The 17164-nt window shown below is 40.6% G+C and overlaps 1 protein-coding gene across 1 annotated transcript in view; it reads right to left on the bottom strand.

Moving 5' to 3' along the window:
* Positions 1-17164, bottom strand: part of grid1a (glutamate receptor, ionotropic, delta 1a) — a gene marked incomplete at its 5' end in the record, with an annotated part of 233822 nt that overhangs the window by 13694 nt on the left and 202964 nt on the right. The window contains 4 exons of the mRNA XM_084562152.1: positions 736-931; positions 11252-11386; positions 13482-13816; positions 15841-16038. Coding sequence (XP_084418278.1) covers positions 736-931; positions 11252-11386; positions 13482-13816; positions 15841-16038 — 864 coding nt within the window. The remainder of the gene's footprint in view (positions 1-735; positions 932-11251; positions 11387-13481; positions 13817-15840; positions 16039-17164) is intronic.

Raw genomic sequence — 17164 nt, 5'->3', positions numbered from 1 at the left:
GTGGGTTGTGGGATTCTTCATGACACTGTTGGTATATGTCATCCAGTGCTTAAAGCACCGCCTCTGGCGGTCAGGAGGGACGAAATAGAACGAAAGTTACGATGTAACTACGGTTCTATGAGTCCCGGATGACCGCCAGAGCGCTCTGTCACTCAGAATCCTTGCGCGCTCACGTGAAGATTTTGGGAGCCGATCACCTGCTGACACCGGAAGATATAGCCTCCCGGGGGTCATGCAGGGGTCACAGGTGACGTTGTTGTTATTCGTACTCGACATGCGCTAGCGCGAGCGGAGTTATCCAGTGCTTAAAGCACCGCCTCTGGCGGTCATCCGGGACTCATAGAACCGTAGTTACATCGTAACTTTCGTTTGCACTCATAAAGTTTGAGAGAGAGAGAGTAGTTAGAAAAAACCCACACTTCATTAAATTATAAATATCACTTTACTCGCATGCCTTTGTGAATCAGAGATGGAAATAATTCAGCCAGCCCTACCTGGTTGTGTCAGAGTAATGAACTTGAGTTAATTATTGTCAAGGCTTAATTTTAGTTTTTTCAGCACTAATCATTTATTAATTATGTGTTAATTATTTATGCTCCTTTTATTGCCTGCTTCTTTGTTGTGAAAAAAAAAAAGAATAAATATTTTAATTCGTGAAGCTGACTTGACTAACACTTGCTGCACTCGTTGTTCTTTGTATGGCAACATTTTCTCGAGACCAAAACAAGTACTCACCTTCTTAATACCCTCCGAAGGGCTGGTTACACAGTTCTCAAAGCCATTGTTCTTGTTGATGATCTTCCAGAGCTCAGCAAAAGTGCTGTCCTGCTCCAGAGGGTTGGTGCCTTTGGCCCGGAAATACTCGTACACGGCAGAGTCCCTCACTGTCCCGTAAACCAGGTCCACCTGCTTGGATAGGTCCTGGAACGACCTGTGGTGTGGTGACACGAGCAAATAAGTTTGCTAAGTATGATTAAGAAAGAAAGAAAAACATAAGTCTTATGAAAACTGAAGCAGGTTTTCTTTTATATGCTCCCTGTAGTGGACCATTTTAACGTGACTGCATTACACATCATAGTACCATTCTTTCATTCTTTATGTGAAACGCTTATCCTTAAACATTCACAGAAGGTAGTGCAAGGTCGTGTTTGCTGCTAGAAAAGCTGCTACACGCTACGATAAGCCAGCCTGTAAAATCACAGCTGTGCTATTTCTACAGATGTGATGCACAAACTCAGAGGAAATACTTGTGTTATTAAATCAGTGTTAGTGAAGTCAACACCTCCGCCATCCCCAGGCTTTACCAGCACCGTGACTCTAGTCGGGATTTTACATGTAAAGATAATTTCCAGTAATAAATGTCAATGTGATTGTAGGAATAGTCTGTAACTTAAATGGCCAACTATCTAGAAGAGGTATCACTTTTTGACTGGTATTAGGTTAACATGTTTGCCCAGCTGCACTGTGCATTTGCTACATTCATTTAGAAAATCAACATACTGCAAAAACTGGGGAATATTTGTTTATTCATCACGTGAGTAAGCGTATTGCGTCATTTCCTGCTTCTGCACCGTGTGGTATTGCTGTTTACAGAGTGTTAGCGTCGCTCAAATTCCAAAAAACGTTCTGTTTATTGCGGGGAATTCTTACGCATCTTCAACCACCTGTCCTCTATAGCTACTTTTTGAACCACACACACTCTCTCTTCTAATCAACTTTGTCTGCTAACGTTAGCGAATTAACATGGCTTCTCCCTCTGCTTCCCCTTCTCTCTCCTGCATCTCGTGCCACATGTTTAGTTACTCCTCTGCCTCCTTTAGTGGTAATGGTATGTGTAACAAATGTAGTTTATTCGTAGCACTGGAGGCGAGGCTTTCCGAATTGGAAGCACGGTTCCGCACCATTGAAAAACAACCAGCAGCTAGCCAGGGCCCTGTAGCCGGTGCGGACCGACCAAGAGTAGCTCCTGTTAGCATAGCTCCAGTTAGCTGTCCCCCGACAGCTCCCGAGCAGCCGGGAAACCAGGGCGGCTGGGTGACGGTTCGAAGGAAGCATAGTCCCACAAGGCCCGTGGAGCACCACCAACCCCTTCACGTCTCCAACCGATTTTCCCCACTCAGCGACACACCCGCTGAGAAACCAACTCTGGTGATTGGCGACTCCATTTTGCGGAACGTGAAGATAGAGAAACCAGCGACCATAGTTAGATGCATTCCAGGGGCCAGAGCGGGCGACACTAAATCTTACCTCAAACTGCTGGCTAAGGCTAAGGTTAAATACAGTAAAATTGTTATTCACGTCGGCAGTAACGACACCCGGTTACGTCAGTCGGAGGTCACAAAACTTAATGTGGAATCGGTGTGTAATTTTGCTAAAACTATGTCGGACTCCGTAGTTTTCTCTGGTCCCCTGCCCAACCTGACCAATGATGACATGTTTAGTCGCACGTCGTCATTCCATCGCTGGTTATCTAGGTGGTGTCCAGAAAACAACGTGGCCTTTATTGACAATTGGCACACTTTCTGGGGAAAGCCTGGTCTGATTAGGCGAGATGGCATCCACCCAACTTTAGCGGGTGCTGCTCTCATCTCTAGGAATATGGCCGATTTTATTAACCCCCCGAAACCATGACAACCCAGAGTTCAGACCAGGAGGCGGAGTTGAAGTCTTACACACTTCTCTGCCGCTTCTCTAGGACTGTCTCACACCCTAAACTCTATAAACTCTATAGATGTTCTGTCTGCTCCCAGATTATTTAAACCAAAAAATAACAACAGAGGAGTTTCTCATAGGAACCTGATACAAATCAGTACAAGTTCATTGGTAGAACAGAAGAATAGGAAAATTAAATGTGGTCTTTTAAATGTCAGATCTCTCTCATCTAAATCTCTTTTAGTGAATGATCTGATAACTGATCATCAGATTGATCTATTTAGTTTGACTGAAACATGGCTACAGGATGATGAATATGTTAGTTTAAATGAGTCTACTCCACCCAGTCATAGTAATTATCATATTCCTAGAAGCACAGGTAGAGGAGGAGGAGTGGCAGCAATCTTCCACTCTGATTTATCTATTAATCCTAGACCTAAGGAGAGCTTTAATTCATTTGAAAGTCTTACTCTTAGTCTTCCCCATCCAGACCAGAAAATACAAAAACCAATTCTTTTTGTTGTGGTGTATCGCCCACCTGCTCCTTATTCTGAGTTTTTAGCTGAATTCTCTGAGTTTTTATGTGATTTAGTTCTTAGAACAGATAAAGTCATTATAGTAGGTGACTTTAACATCCATGTTGATGTTGTCAGTGACAGCCTTAGCTCCTCATTTACATCATTATTAGATTCAATTGGCTTTTCTCAGAACGTAAACGGATCAACTCACAGTTTTAATCACACCTTAGATCTTGTCCTAACATATGGCATAGAAACTGAAGGTTTAATAGTATTTACTCATAACCCTCTTTTGTCTGATCATTTCCTCATAACCTTTGAATTTGCAATAATGGATTACACAGGAACTGAAAAGACATTTCATTACAGTAGATGTTTGTCTGACAATGCTGTAACTAGATATAAAGAATTAATTCCTTCTTTATTTACCTCAGTGCCATGTACCAATGTTGTGGACAACAGCAACCACAATTTAACCCCTGCACTAATAGATTATTTTGTCGATGGCACTGCAGCATCGCTTAGTTCAACTTTAAACTTAGTTGCTCCTCTGAAAAAGAAGGTCATAAATAGGAGGAGGCTAGCTCCATGGTATAATTCACAGTTGCGCTGTTTAAAACAGGCAGCCCGAAAGCTAGAAAGAATTTGGCATTCCACTAATTCTGAAGAAGCTCGCATAGCCTGGAAAGATAGTTTAACAACTTATAAAAAAGCTCTCAGTAGTATTAGAACAGCATATTATTCATCATTAATAGAAGAAAACAAGAACAACCCCAGATTTCTTTTCAGCACTGTAGCCAGGCTGACAAAGAGCCACAGCTCTGTTGAGCCATCTATTCCTTTAGCCCTCAGTAGTAATGACTTCATGAGCTTCTTTACTAATAAAATTGTCGGCATTAGAGAAAATATTCAAGGCATCCTTCCAACAGCTGTTAAAGATGCAAGTACAGCGACATTAGAAACTTTTGTAAGACCTTATCAATATCTGGAATCCTTCTCCCCAGTAGATCTTCTTGAGCTCTCTTCAACAATTACAGCATCTAAACCATCAACCTGTCTTCTAGATCCAATCCCAACTAAATTGCTCAAAGAAGTTTTTCCATTAATTAACACCTCCATATTGAACCAGATAAATTTATCTTTATTAACAGGATATGTGCCTCAGTCTTTTAAGGTTGCTGTAATTAAGCCCTTACTCAAGAAAGCCACTCTAGATCCAGATGTTTTAGCCAACTATAGACCAATCTCCAACCTTCCTTTTATTTCCAAAATTCTAGAAAAAGTTGTTGCTAATCAGTTGTGTGACCATTTAAACAGGAATGGTCTGTTTGAAGAGTTTCAGTCAGGTTTTAGAGTTCATCATAGTACAGAAACAGCTTTGGTTAAAGTTACCAATGATCTCCTCATGGCTTCAGACAGTGGACTTGTCTCTATACTTGTTCTGCTAGATCTTAGTGCTGCATTTGACACTATTGATCATAATATTTTACTACAGAGACTTGAAAGTGAGGTCAAGATTAAAGGAACTGCATTAGACTGGTTTGAATCCTATCTATCTGACAGATTCCAGTTTGTTCATGTCAATAATGATTCCTCTACTTATACAAAAGTAAGTTATGGAGTTCCTCAGGGTTCTGTGCTAGGACCAATACTCTTCACGTTATACATGTTGCCATTAGGCAAGATTATTAGAAAACATGGCATAAACTTTCATTGCTATGCAGACGACACCCAGCTATATTTATCTATGAAACCAGATGAAACTAATCAGCTGGTTAAACTCCAAGCATGCCTTAAAGACATAAAGGCTTGGATGACCTGTAATTTCCTACTCTTAAACTCAGACAAAACAGAAGTTATTGTATTTGGTCCTAAGCATCTCAGAGATTCATTATCTAATCACATGGTGTCTTTGGATGGCATTACCTTGGCCTCCAGTACTACTGTAAAAAACCTTGGTGTTATATTTGATGAGGATATGTCCTTTAAATGTCACATAAAGCAAGTGACCAGGACTGCCTTCTTTCACCTGCGTAATATCGTCAAAATTAGGAACATCCTGTCTCAGAGTGATGCTGAAAAACTAGTTCATGCATTTGTGTCGTCCAGACTGGATTATTGTAATTCATTACTGTCTGGCTGTCCAAATAGCTCTTTAAAAAGCCTCCAGTTGATTCAAAATGCCGCAGCAAGAGCATTGACAGGAATTAGCAAGAGAGATCATATTACTCCAGTTTTAGCTTCTCTTCACTGGCTCCCTTTAAAGTCTAGAATAGAATTTAAAAACCTCCTCCTTACATACAAGGCCCTTAAAGGCCTAGCTCCATCGTATCTTAAAGACCTTATTGTACCATATCATCCCAGCAGATCACTTCGGTCTGAAAGTGCAGGCCTACTTGTGGTTCCTAGAATTTCAAAAAGTAGAATGGGAGGTAGAGCTTTCAGCTATCAGGCTCCTCTCCTGTGGAACCAGCTCCCAGTTTGGGTTCGGGAGGCAGACACTCTCTCTATTTTTAAGGTCAGGCTTAAGACTTTCCTTTTTGATCAGGCTTATAGTTAGGGCTGGACTAAACCATCCCTTAGTTATGCTGCTATAGGCCTAGGCTGCTGGGGGACGATGCACCAAACACATGTCCTCCTTCTTTCTTCTCTCTCCTCTCTCGCATCCTCCACTTTCTTTTCTCTGGCACAGAGCTCTTGCCCTCTAATTTCCTATATACTAGTCATACAATTCTGTGCTATTACTATGTAGAATGTTTACTGCTGTGTGTGTCCCACCCCCCCACCCCCCTTCCCCCCTCTTCCCCCCTCTTCCCCCCTCTTCTTGTGAGTATCTCTGGCCTGGAGTGGTGTGTTTCCCGTGGAGCTCTATACTACATCTGTTGTCGTGGTCTCATCAGCCTGCCCAGTCTTCATGGAATCCTGCAGTTATCCACTCCTACCTGAATGAACAATTCTCCAACCTGCCTATGATTCCTCTTACATTTTCAAACTGTCATGTAACATCATCAGTTTGTATCATAAGATTCCACATGTACACTTTAGTCAGATATGTGTATCTATGACAGATGTATGTTTATCTTGCTGTTCTCTTCTCTTCTCTCTTTGCTGTTCTCTTCTCTCTTTCTTCTGTCTGTACCCGGCTGGCCTTAGGCAGATGGGTCCCTCCATATGAGCTGGGTTCTGCTCGAGGTTTCTTCCTGTTAAAAGGGAGTTTTTCCTTGCCACCGTTGCCTTCTGGCTTGCTCTGGGGGTTTCAGGCCGGGTTTTTGTAAAGCGTCTTGAGACGATTTGTATTGTTATTGACGCTATATAAATAAAATTGAATTGAATTGAATTGAATCTTAGATTGTCTTCTCTCCAGTTCTCTGAAAAATGAGAGAACCTTATCTTGAGAAAATAATGCCTTACTAATTCAACCATTTGATTGGATGCCTGTATTATGAGGCTGTGGTTGTTGTTTTTTTTGAAAAAGAGAGATAGAAAATAACCTATTCTGACATTTCATGGTCTCCAGTTTACGTCGTGAGATTAAACTACAAGCTTTGCTGCACTGAGTAAAATATTCAGCTTTAATTTTGTCCAACAGCTCACTTTAATGTAACGACATATGGATTGTGACCTATATCGCAGTGGGAATATAGATATGAGATGAAGCAACACTATAAATATTTAGATGCGCCAGCTGCAGGGAACAGAATAAATAACAAAAGGTGACACACTCTACATTGTAAGAATAAATATGAAAAAACAATGGACATTCATTGCTACATCCAAAAATAAAACAGAGATAAAGTCAACAAAACCACTAACTGAGTGATAGTAATAGGGAACGGCTATTTAAACGAGTGGAAAATGCGCATGTGGTGCGGATCTTTGCCATTCATTTGTAAATGCTGTTTACCTATTTTTTCTAAAAGCAGTACAACACAATTTGATTTGCGATCAATAGAGAGAGGTCCAACCAAGGCCACTGTTCATTACCTGATTCAATGCCTGACTCAACCAACCCCACATACGCCGACCAACCAACCAACAGAGCACATTTCCTCCCCTCCCTGTTCCTCCCCACCTAGCACTCCTATAGAGACACATGCATGTAAACAATGTTCTTCTCTTGATAATATCCGTGCATGCCACTAATTTCCACTAAGATATTTGTTTTTTAAATGTAAATTTAGCCAAAGCAGCATCAAATCAAACTATATCAAAGAAAAAAAAGAGTTCAGTCAAAGAGTTAATCTATTTAGTATTCATCCACAAGATATGCTTGAGGACAAAACATTAATTGAACTAATCTTACGGTCTCTCTTTTGCTAAAGAAACCCACAAGATTAGTTTCTACATCGAGGCACGGTAGGAAACATATTCACCTCTGTGTCTTTAGGCGTAGGAGTTTTTTAAAGGCTTTATTTTCACACAGTGTAATCAAAAGGGGAAAAAGCCGTGCAGTGTTAAAAGACATTTTCTAATATGCAAATCTTTTCTTAAGTTACCACACTGTTGTTTATTGTTCCCTCGGTGCCACATTAATGTACCATGCACACACGCATTTAGAAACCCGCCGAGGCACATATGCAGGAACACAATCTAAAATGAGGGTATAAAGTCTCTCCTCTGGCACTAAAAGCCCAAGCTGCTGCTTTCTGGCGGTTCACCAGTGGCTCCAGCAAACCTATGGAAGAGAGCTGATTTCTCCAAGAGCCACAACATTTTGACTTTGAGTGCTTTTCAAATGGAAAGAGCTGGGCTGCATCTCAATCCATCAGATTTTTAAAATTCTCGTCGTATCGAGTCCAAGGCTTGGACATCAGATTTATGTTGGAGGACAAACTAGCAATGCCTGTGTGGCAAATATTTACAAAGCACAGAGGACATTTCTCTTGTTATCTTACGGTGTCGTCTGCATAGAAAAGAAATTGTTAGACGATGTTGACAAGATAGAGCAACGGGGGTTAAAATGATGCAATAAAAGAATTGTAATAGTTTAATCCTTATTCTCTTTGTCCATATCAACTTGAGCATCAATAACCAAGCTTTCCCATCCTGACTGAAATAATATCAAGGAACTGATTTGTGGCTTTAAGTAACCAAAGGCATTGGCATTTGTTCATGCACCCGGCGTCTGAATGAGCTTAATTCCAAAACCTTTGGCCAGAGACAGCTGTCTCCTTGACAGTGGAACATTTCCACATACTCTATTCTCACTGGAGATGTATTTCTTTCACAAGCCAACCTCCAGTGTATCTGAATAACGACAAGGCAAGGCAGCAGTAGTGTCTCACAACAGGGCCACATTTTCTCTTCCATCTGTTCTCTTGTGCAAAAACTGTCACCACCCTCAAATAAGGTGAAATCCTGTTTAGAAAGAAAAATCTATCTGTTAGCAAAGAAAGATCGGATCTAAAAACATTGATTTTGCATTAGAAAATCAATCACATTGTTTGTGGGAAATTGTACTGTCTTTAAGGATCTTGGTACAACATCAAGTCAGCAAGCGGAGAACCACAAAATGTCCATTTTTTTATTAAATCAAATAACTGCCATTCTTGAGGTTAGATCTGGCGTGCTTTATTTTTTTTTTCTATTTGTGGTTTAAAATGAAGAAACCACAATCTGACAGTCAGGTTTGACCCAGGGCATTTAGCTTCAGTTCTTTTAGGGAAAATTAATTCCTCCAAAATGTCAATCAACCCATCAACCAACCCTCCATGCTATTTTGTTTTGTTTCCACTAACTTAATCATGAGTGTGAAGGTAAACCTATGAGAAAATGAGAGATTACAGAAATTCTGAATGGTTTTCTGCTAGTAAGGATGGATGTTGGGCAATTTAAAGGTTGTGACACACAATTGTCTTTGGCCACTGTCAGTGGAAGTCGAAGTTCAAAGCGGGCACACAGAAGGCTTTTCTCATTTTACATCTTAATCTGAACATTAAGATACACAAATATTTTTATGATGACATGATCACCCAGAATCAATAAACTAGAATAATGCAGATCAGCTACAATTTGTAGTTTTTCAGTTTAAGAAGCTAATCTGGTTTCCTCTTTTGAACGACAAATACAGTCTACTGCCAACTGGTGGTATGGAGTGTTATTTCCACTCACGCAGGAAAAGAACTTTTGTGCCCGCTAGCCCTTTAGCTGTCATCTTTGGGGTCTCACATTAACCAAAGACATACATAGGCTACTGAATTAAATAAACTTTGTGTCGGAGAGGTTTATAGTCCTTCCTCAAATAATTGTAGCTCTTTATAAATTGACCATCTTCAGAACATTTTATCGACCACAGTGTGTCTGAGCTTTTACTGTCAAAAATATGTTTTTCAGTTTAGATTAGCACAAAGCTGAATCCCAGACAGCTTACTGTCATAAAGTAGTCCCTACTTAGAGCAGCAGATAACATGTACCGGACATGTTTTGATTGTTCCAATTTACAAAATGGTCTCAATGTACTTTCCTTTCCCCTCTAACTTATAAATGCAGTCATTTGCTAATCTGTACTGTTCCCTAAACCCTTCCTTCAATTGCCATTACAAAAACAGACACACATGCACACAGGGTCTGTTCACAGGTGAGCCGTGTGCTGCTTAACATTCATGCCCTCTACTCGCATGTCCACATGCGGCTATTTGCTCAACAGAAGACAGACCCAATGCAATCAAATGCCTCCCTGCCCATTCTTTGGGGAAAGACAGCGCACTAAATTGGATTCACTGACAAATAACATTTGGACTGAGGACAGGTTAGTTGTTAAGCAGTGGGGCAAAAATTACAGGAACAGTATGTACCAAGTGAGGCTGACAAGGGATGCAGCCAGATAAATCATCCATCAAGGCTATAGCATGGGTCCCTGTAGTGAAAACTTTTAAGTAAATCAATTATATCATATCAGAATGTCACTCAGCACGCTGTACAGCATAAAAACACTTTCTTTTTCTGTTCAGTGACCTCACACAACACGTGTAAACTAATTAAAGGTTGATGTGCAACGTGATTATAGAAAAGCAAAAGGGAAGCTTTTACTCGATGCTCCACAGATTTACAAATCAGTCTCTGTACAGACTCTAAAACAGTAATTGACAGAGCGTCACTGAAGAATTGATTTCCGGTTGTTACTCATAGTGAGCAAAATGTCAGCCATTTGGGGACGTTTTACGCTGGAATATTCCACCATTAAAACAGCAGCGTGCACAGGATTTCAAGGCTGCAGTTTCAGAAAATCCTAGTGCCAAGAAAGCATTTAAAGACGCATCACCAGCAAGCCAAAAAAATATTCCACAACATACCAAAACGGTCAAAGATACCGACAATACTATCAAATCATTTCATAGCTCTAAACAATGGCTGTGATAAACTTGGCATTGACAAAACAGCCATTCATAAATTACAGTAACAGAACACATTTCTACGGGCTTAAAGGTGGACAAGCCATTAGCTGACAGCACTGCAACATGCTATATAAACTATATATGTTTTGAAACACTCTGGTATTGAATCTGTACAGGCCAATGTGGAAGGTTTAGGCACTGGAGTGAATATTAGGAGCAAAAAGAATCATACTTAAATATCTTTCGCTGTGATACATTCCAAGTTATGCATTGCTGTAATGACAAGACTAGAAGAACTAGAGGTGGCAAACTGAAAACAACACTAAACCCTGTAAAAGAAGAAACTCAATCTTGGTCATTACAAAAGAAAGCTGAAAGAGTGCTTCAGGATTTTTGTTTTTCTCAGACAATTTGTAATTGTCATTGTTCAGTTTTTTTTGCGGCAGCTCCTATTAGCCGTGCTCTGTGTTGTTCGGTGATGAAGACAAAGAGATGCAATAAATTTGCACCGAGTAAGGACCATAAAACAACATCAAGTGCCCCTAACTACAGGAGAGGAAGCTGAAACAACTGATCATTCATGTAAGTAAAATGTTTGCTAAGCTGTAAGTGTAGTGGGCTTAAGTGAGCCTGATTTATTATTCAAATTTTCCTGGATTCCTAAGCTTATTTAATGCAACACTTCAAAATTCATATCAGAATACACTGTGGACACAGTACTGATGTGATATAAATACTGTGTCTTACCGGACAGCATTGTCCATGCGTGACACGGTGAGGTAGGCAGCCAGGTTTGCAGTGTAGGATGAACACACGATGAGGGTGAAAAGCCACCAGCTGCCCATGACGATACGCAGAGCCACCGACCCCAGGATGGAGTCGCTGCCTGTGGGGTTGCAGGTGGAAACACATGGGGTTAAATACTGCATCTTTCCAATCTATTGTACTGCATCATGTTAGGGCTGCAAATACCGATTACTTTCATCATCAATACAGCTACTTGATACTTGTTGTGATGGTGAAAAATGCCTGTTGTAGTTTTCCCCAGCCCAGTGTATTCAAATTGCTTGTGCACTACTTAAGAAGAAAAAAGAAAATAGTTTCAGATAATCTTTCTGTCAAACAACGAATGGATTAATGATCTCACCTCGGAGAACTCATTTCATATACTGTGAAGCAAACTGCAATTCTGCCAAAATTCCTTTTCATCTTAATATCTTACATTTGGATAGACTTGGAATATTTCCAAGTTTTCAAATGAGCTGTTAGGTAGCAGTTTTCTCACTTTTGAGAAAGTACTCGTAGCAGTGCAACAGGTGGCTGTATATGATTTCTGTAAGTCCCAGTTATTCATTCTCCCATAGAGCTTTTGTGTATTCAAAACCATTTATCCTGAAATTTTACTTGCATAATTGTATAGTCCCAGTACATTATTTTTCAAAGAACACACTGCTCATTAAAATTCATTCTCTTTTCCTTTTTCACACCTTTAATCCTGGCTTTCTATTATTTTCGTTGAGGTTAAGAGACTGGTATAACACACAGTTTTGCTGCACTTTTTCTCTGTCACACACAAAAAAATCCCAAAACAGCTTGTGAGGTGCATGAGAAAAATGCCAGTGCATATTCTAATTTTTAAGAGGAAGGCTGCAGAAATGTCATCTGAAAGACCCAAGAATATGAAATGCAATGAAAACATATTTGTCTGAAAGTGTCAAAATCAACACAGCTGCACCCTTCGGACAGCTTGGGAAAAAAACTGAAGGCCTTGTCAGATGCATAGCACTCGGGCATCAGTCATTTTTATTACATATGGCTTTGACTGATTTCTTAAGGTCACTGAATGTGAAATGTGCATCATGAAACTTTACAGGATCGTATCCTACTGCAGCGGTCCACTTTGGTGCAGTCTCTTTCATCTCTGAAACAAATTGATTAAACCCTTTAATCATAAGGAAGGAGTGTTATTTTCATCAGTTCTATCAGACTGTTTCAGATTATTTCCTACCTCCACCTGACCTCTCTGTGGAACAAAGGAAGGGCAGTCCTTGTTTTAAAACGGCAGTGATGAAAATCAGTGTGTCTGAGGGTGAATAGTTTATTCTGCACTGAACATAGAACAAAAACCAGCCAAGTGTTGGCATATCATTACGGAATCATTGGGGGGCTACGGCTGCCAAGTTTATGCACTCTTGACAATGGCACACTATGCATCAGCAGTCAGATCCATATCAAAGTGACCTACGTCATCTGCAAGAAAAGAAAAAGCAATCCACTAAACTGAAACAAAAAGTGGCAACGTTGGAACATGAGCCAGAAATGTGGAGAAAAAGGACAGGCAGAGGGAAGGCATGGATTTAGCTTCTCTTGAAATATGGTGGGTGCTGGGTTTAAAAAAGGCTCACAGGCAGCGTGCCAGACTTTGATAGATGCTGCTCAGGCTTTAACATCAGTTGCTGAAGTAGTCATTTATCCAAAACGGACATACCTGGATCTCCACCAGACCTAAAGATGGGACGTTCTCCTTGAGAAGGGCACCTTTAGAAAATGCTATGGTGGACGTTGTGCCTCAGACTGACTCGCTACAGAATCAGCATTTGCTGTGTAGTGACATTCACATATGTGTTTCAGTTGATTGGACATTTTTCATGTCACTCTTTTGTCCTTAATCCTTTGAAACAGTTTTCAATGTTTCTTCTTCACTTTTTGTTCCGCTTAATTTAGTGTTTCACATTTAAAAAGTGCCTGGTTGGTGCTTGCAAGGATGAGAAACTGAAGGCCAAAGGCAGACAAGTTTTTATTCAGCGCCACTGGCTTTATCAGTGCCTGCACCTTCAAACAGAGAAGTACTAGATCATAAGAGACTGGTGTATAATTTGTTGGAATAAAACCCTGCCTTGCCTTGGTTCTCCAATTTGACAGACCATTATACATGCTGCCTTTGCATATAGTCACTGCACAACTAAGGCCCCATCACCCACCTTGTTGCACAAAAGCACCATAGACAATCCAGATAGCGCTCTGAAGCGAAGTGGAGACGGAAGGCGGTGGGTGACCTCCGGTATTGTTGTGGCAACGCACTGCCTGGATGCGCCTGAGCAGGAAAATCATGATTCCCACCACAGGGATGGCTGCGGCGATGCACGCCCACACTGCCAGGTCAAACGGGGCCAGCAAAGAAAAAATGTTGATCTTTTCTTCTGACTTGCGCATCAGGATTCCCACTGAATAGTCCAGGTAGCGCTTGCTGAAGTCGACCACACTCTCGCGCTCTGGTGTGATGGTGATTGCTGACACGGCCAAGTCAGCTCGCTGTGAATGGACAGTCACATGTTCCCATTTTAGAAACTTTAAAGCAATTCTTTTTCAAACAACAGAAAACTTTGGTGTGTTATAAGACATCCAGTGATGTAGCAGACTCTCTTAGATATACTAGTGTCTCTTCTGATGTCAGTAGAGTTTTCAGATGGTGTCCCAACTCACACTGGTCATGTGAATTTACATTAATAATAAAGTATGCCCTTTTTATTCTGGAGTCCCTTTGTCTTTTTCTCTGGAAACCCCGTCTGGTCAGTGTTTCTCATCTGGAACAGCTCCAAAAGTAAAGGCCAAATTTGAAGGACATTTGGTGTGCACATATTCATTCTCAATAAAAAACATTACTATTACTTACACCAGTGATTTCCCTCATGAATAAGCCCACATTTCAAAATGTATAAAACATACATCCATCAGCCCCTTTCTTAGACAATTTCCCTGTGGCCTTTATTCTGTCTGCAGGACAGATCAAATATGTCTTCAAATACATCTGAACAGAGCAATCCTTCATCATTATTAAACCAAACTTTACCTCTATAACATTTTCTCACACTATAACTGTTCTGTCATCTACCAGTTGCATTGTTAACTTTTATGCTAATAACCGGGTAGATCATTATGCCCTCGTAGACGGTTGAACTTGCTAATCTTGGAAACGAGTCTGTGTTATGAAAAATATCATCAATCATCAACAAATATAATACGGTTCGCCTGAGGGAACATACTTCACGTGTCAAGTCTGTTTATTCTAAATTGAAAGCATCATTTTGGTCTCATTAGTTTTGACGCCGCAGTGTCAAATAAAATGAAAAGATTGTGATGTGATAGCTCACATGCCAAACAGTGATAAAATGTTTAAATTTGTTAACAGAAACGTGAATTTCAAAGCCTTCACTGTGTAAAAACGGTACCTTTCTTGTAAAGACGCAGGATATCAAACTGTAAAGACATCTATGTAAACATCTGCCTCTATTGGAGTTTGAATTACATTATCATCTTGATCCCCAAAGGCTCATTTAAGGTACTGCAGGACACGGATGTAACCTACGCATGTAGCCTATGCCGGTGCAGCCATTTATACTTGTGCGCTCATCAGTCTGGATCGCTCTCTAAAAACGCCACCCAAACGCTAGTTGGCGCTGTGTCTTTTTTTGTCAGTCGGGTTAATTTTTGCCAAAGACAAATCCTACAAATGTTTGTATTTCTGAACCTCCTCAGTTACCCTTTCCTCTATGTGTTCTTTCTTCATTGATCCAAAACAATCAATTCAAAAGTTGCGAAGATGGAGAAGCAGCTGGAAATACTAAAGCGGAAACATGTTACTAGGATTCAAGGGATTCAAGGAGTTTTATTGTCATTTCAACACATGTTGGTACATGAGGTGGAACGAAATTTGTTACCCTGGTAACCCTGCAAGCCAAAGCAGAGTAAAACAGTATAGGTAGAAGTATAAAGCTAGCTAACTAAGAATAAAAAGAAGTAATATAAATATAGAAAATAGAAAAACGCAACAATATACCGCTGAGCAATGTACAGCAGAATTAAACTGACAATTGTGCACTACTGGAGTTAAATGCAAAACGTCTGCATTCAAAATATTTCTGCATTCAAATGGTCCAATCACAGCTCTTGTGGTCTGCGTTGCTGTGATGCGTAGTTACATTTCTGGGGAGGTGCACGTCAGGCTAAGGTGTTAGGGTCTGTGTAGTGTCTGGGCTGCCACCGTAAAGTAACGCAGAAGACTAAACCGCCTATTTCAGTCTTTGTCAAGTATACCTTTACACGGCAGAAATCTAACCCACTTCAATCAATCTGAGACGTCACCCACTAAAACAAAACAGATTATCAGATACAGACTGTTGGCTTGTGTAATGTTTATTCGACCTTTTCCACTTTACCCAGTCTCATAATAGAGCTCTTATTTCATGACAAAACAATTAGGTCTGACTGCCAGAAAAGATTTGTGGACAGAAATATGGACACTGACTGAGTGAGGGAAAAAAGGAAAACACACAAACCTTGCCAATGAGTTCTCCAATCATACCATTCCAGGATCCATTAGGGAGCACTGAGCCGTACTTCCCATCCCCGACTTGGTAGATGTCATATTTGAAGCCCAGGATCTTGGCAAGGGCATCCAGGACATCTATTGAGAAACCTTTGTATCTCTTGGGCTGGCCCAGAATATTCTCTGCCACCATTACAAAAGGTTCTTCCTGTTTGGATAAATATGCAACGACTGGTTAAAGAGTTTTCTGATGTTATGTTACTGTCACATTGATAATGCTGAGTGCTAAGATTTTAGACTAAGACTTTAAAAAGAGAAGAGCATGTGTGTATTTACTCACAGGTATGTCATTTTTCAAGATGCACCGAAATTTACTCAGGGGCAGATTGGTGACTTTAGCAAGGACACATTCAGTCATCTTGAAAACGTCACAGTGACACACCTTATCAAGAGCTTCTAGGCGATCTAAGTTAAACTTCATCTTAATAAAATAGTTTCTTTAGCAACTGTTGACCCGCAACACATGGTGCCATGGCAGCCGCTTCGGTTCATCAGCCTGGAAATAGCCTTTTCAAATTTATGGCAGCCACCCATGGTTCTTCTTTATGGGCTGAAAGTGTCAGGGCAGAATTAAATGGGTGAAGGTGGAGCAAAGGCAGCTGAGGTAGTGGGGAGGGGGGGGGGCGGTTAAAGTGGGCAGGGGCAAATGACTTGATTAAGTGACACTGCCAGGAAGTAGCTGAGCAGAACTTATGTGAATAAATATGGTGCAGGTAAATCATGTGTGAAGAAGAGGAAAAACAGAGCGGGGAGGAGCGGTGACTGAGGGAGGGCGAGGTTAAAGACTTCGCTGCTGCGAGAGGTAAAGTGAGTTTTAGAAAAGCTGCAGTGAAGCTATGTCGTCTGTGGCTTTACATTCTTGGGGGAAGGTGACTGAGACTTAATATCCTTGTTTTGAAAAGAGAAATGTTTCTGTAGCTGAAGTGTACTTTGTCACAATGGTCTTTGATCTTCATATTTTGAGAACTACATCATGAAAACATGTCATTGTACTTCCTTCTAAACCGCTGATGATTTCCTAATGTTTAAAATCAATGTACTGCTGTGAGTGACAGAGGTTAAAGTAGGTCATATTTAACTCTCTAATAGTATTAAAGACCCCTGTGTGCGATGCTTAGTCTCAGCATTGGACTTTATCGCTGTTCCTGAGTTTTAGCCTTGAGTTGGATTGATTTGGCTTCAGCAGCCCCCTCATTATTTATTAATAATAAGATGGGCAGTATTTTTCTGTGTAAGGCTTTTTTTTTTTTTCAATCATACAGTGCACAGCAGTG

The sequence above is a fragment of the Chelon labrosus genome, assembly GCF_963514085.1.
Source record: "Chelon labrosus genome assembly, chromosome: 15".
Taxonomy (NCBI): domain Eukaryota; kingdom Metazoa; phylum Chordata; class Actinopteri; order Mugiliformes; family Mugilidae; genus Chelon; species Chelon labrosus.
The sequence above is the reverse complement of the archived record's forward strand: the minus strand, read 5'-3'. Positions and strand labels throughout refer to the sequence as shown.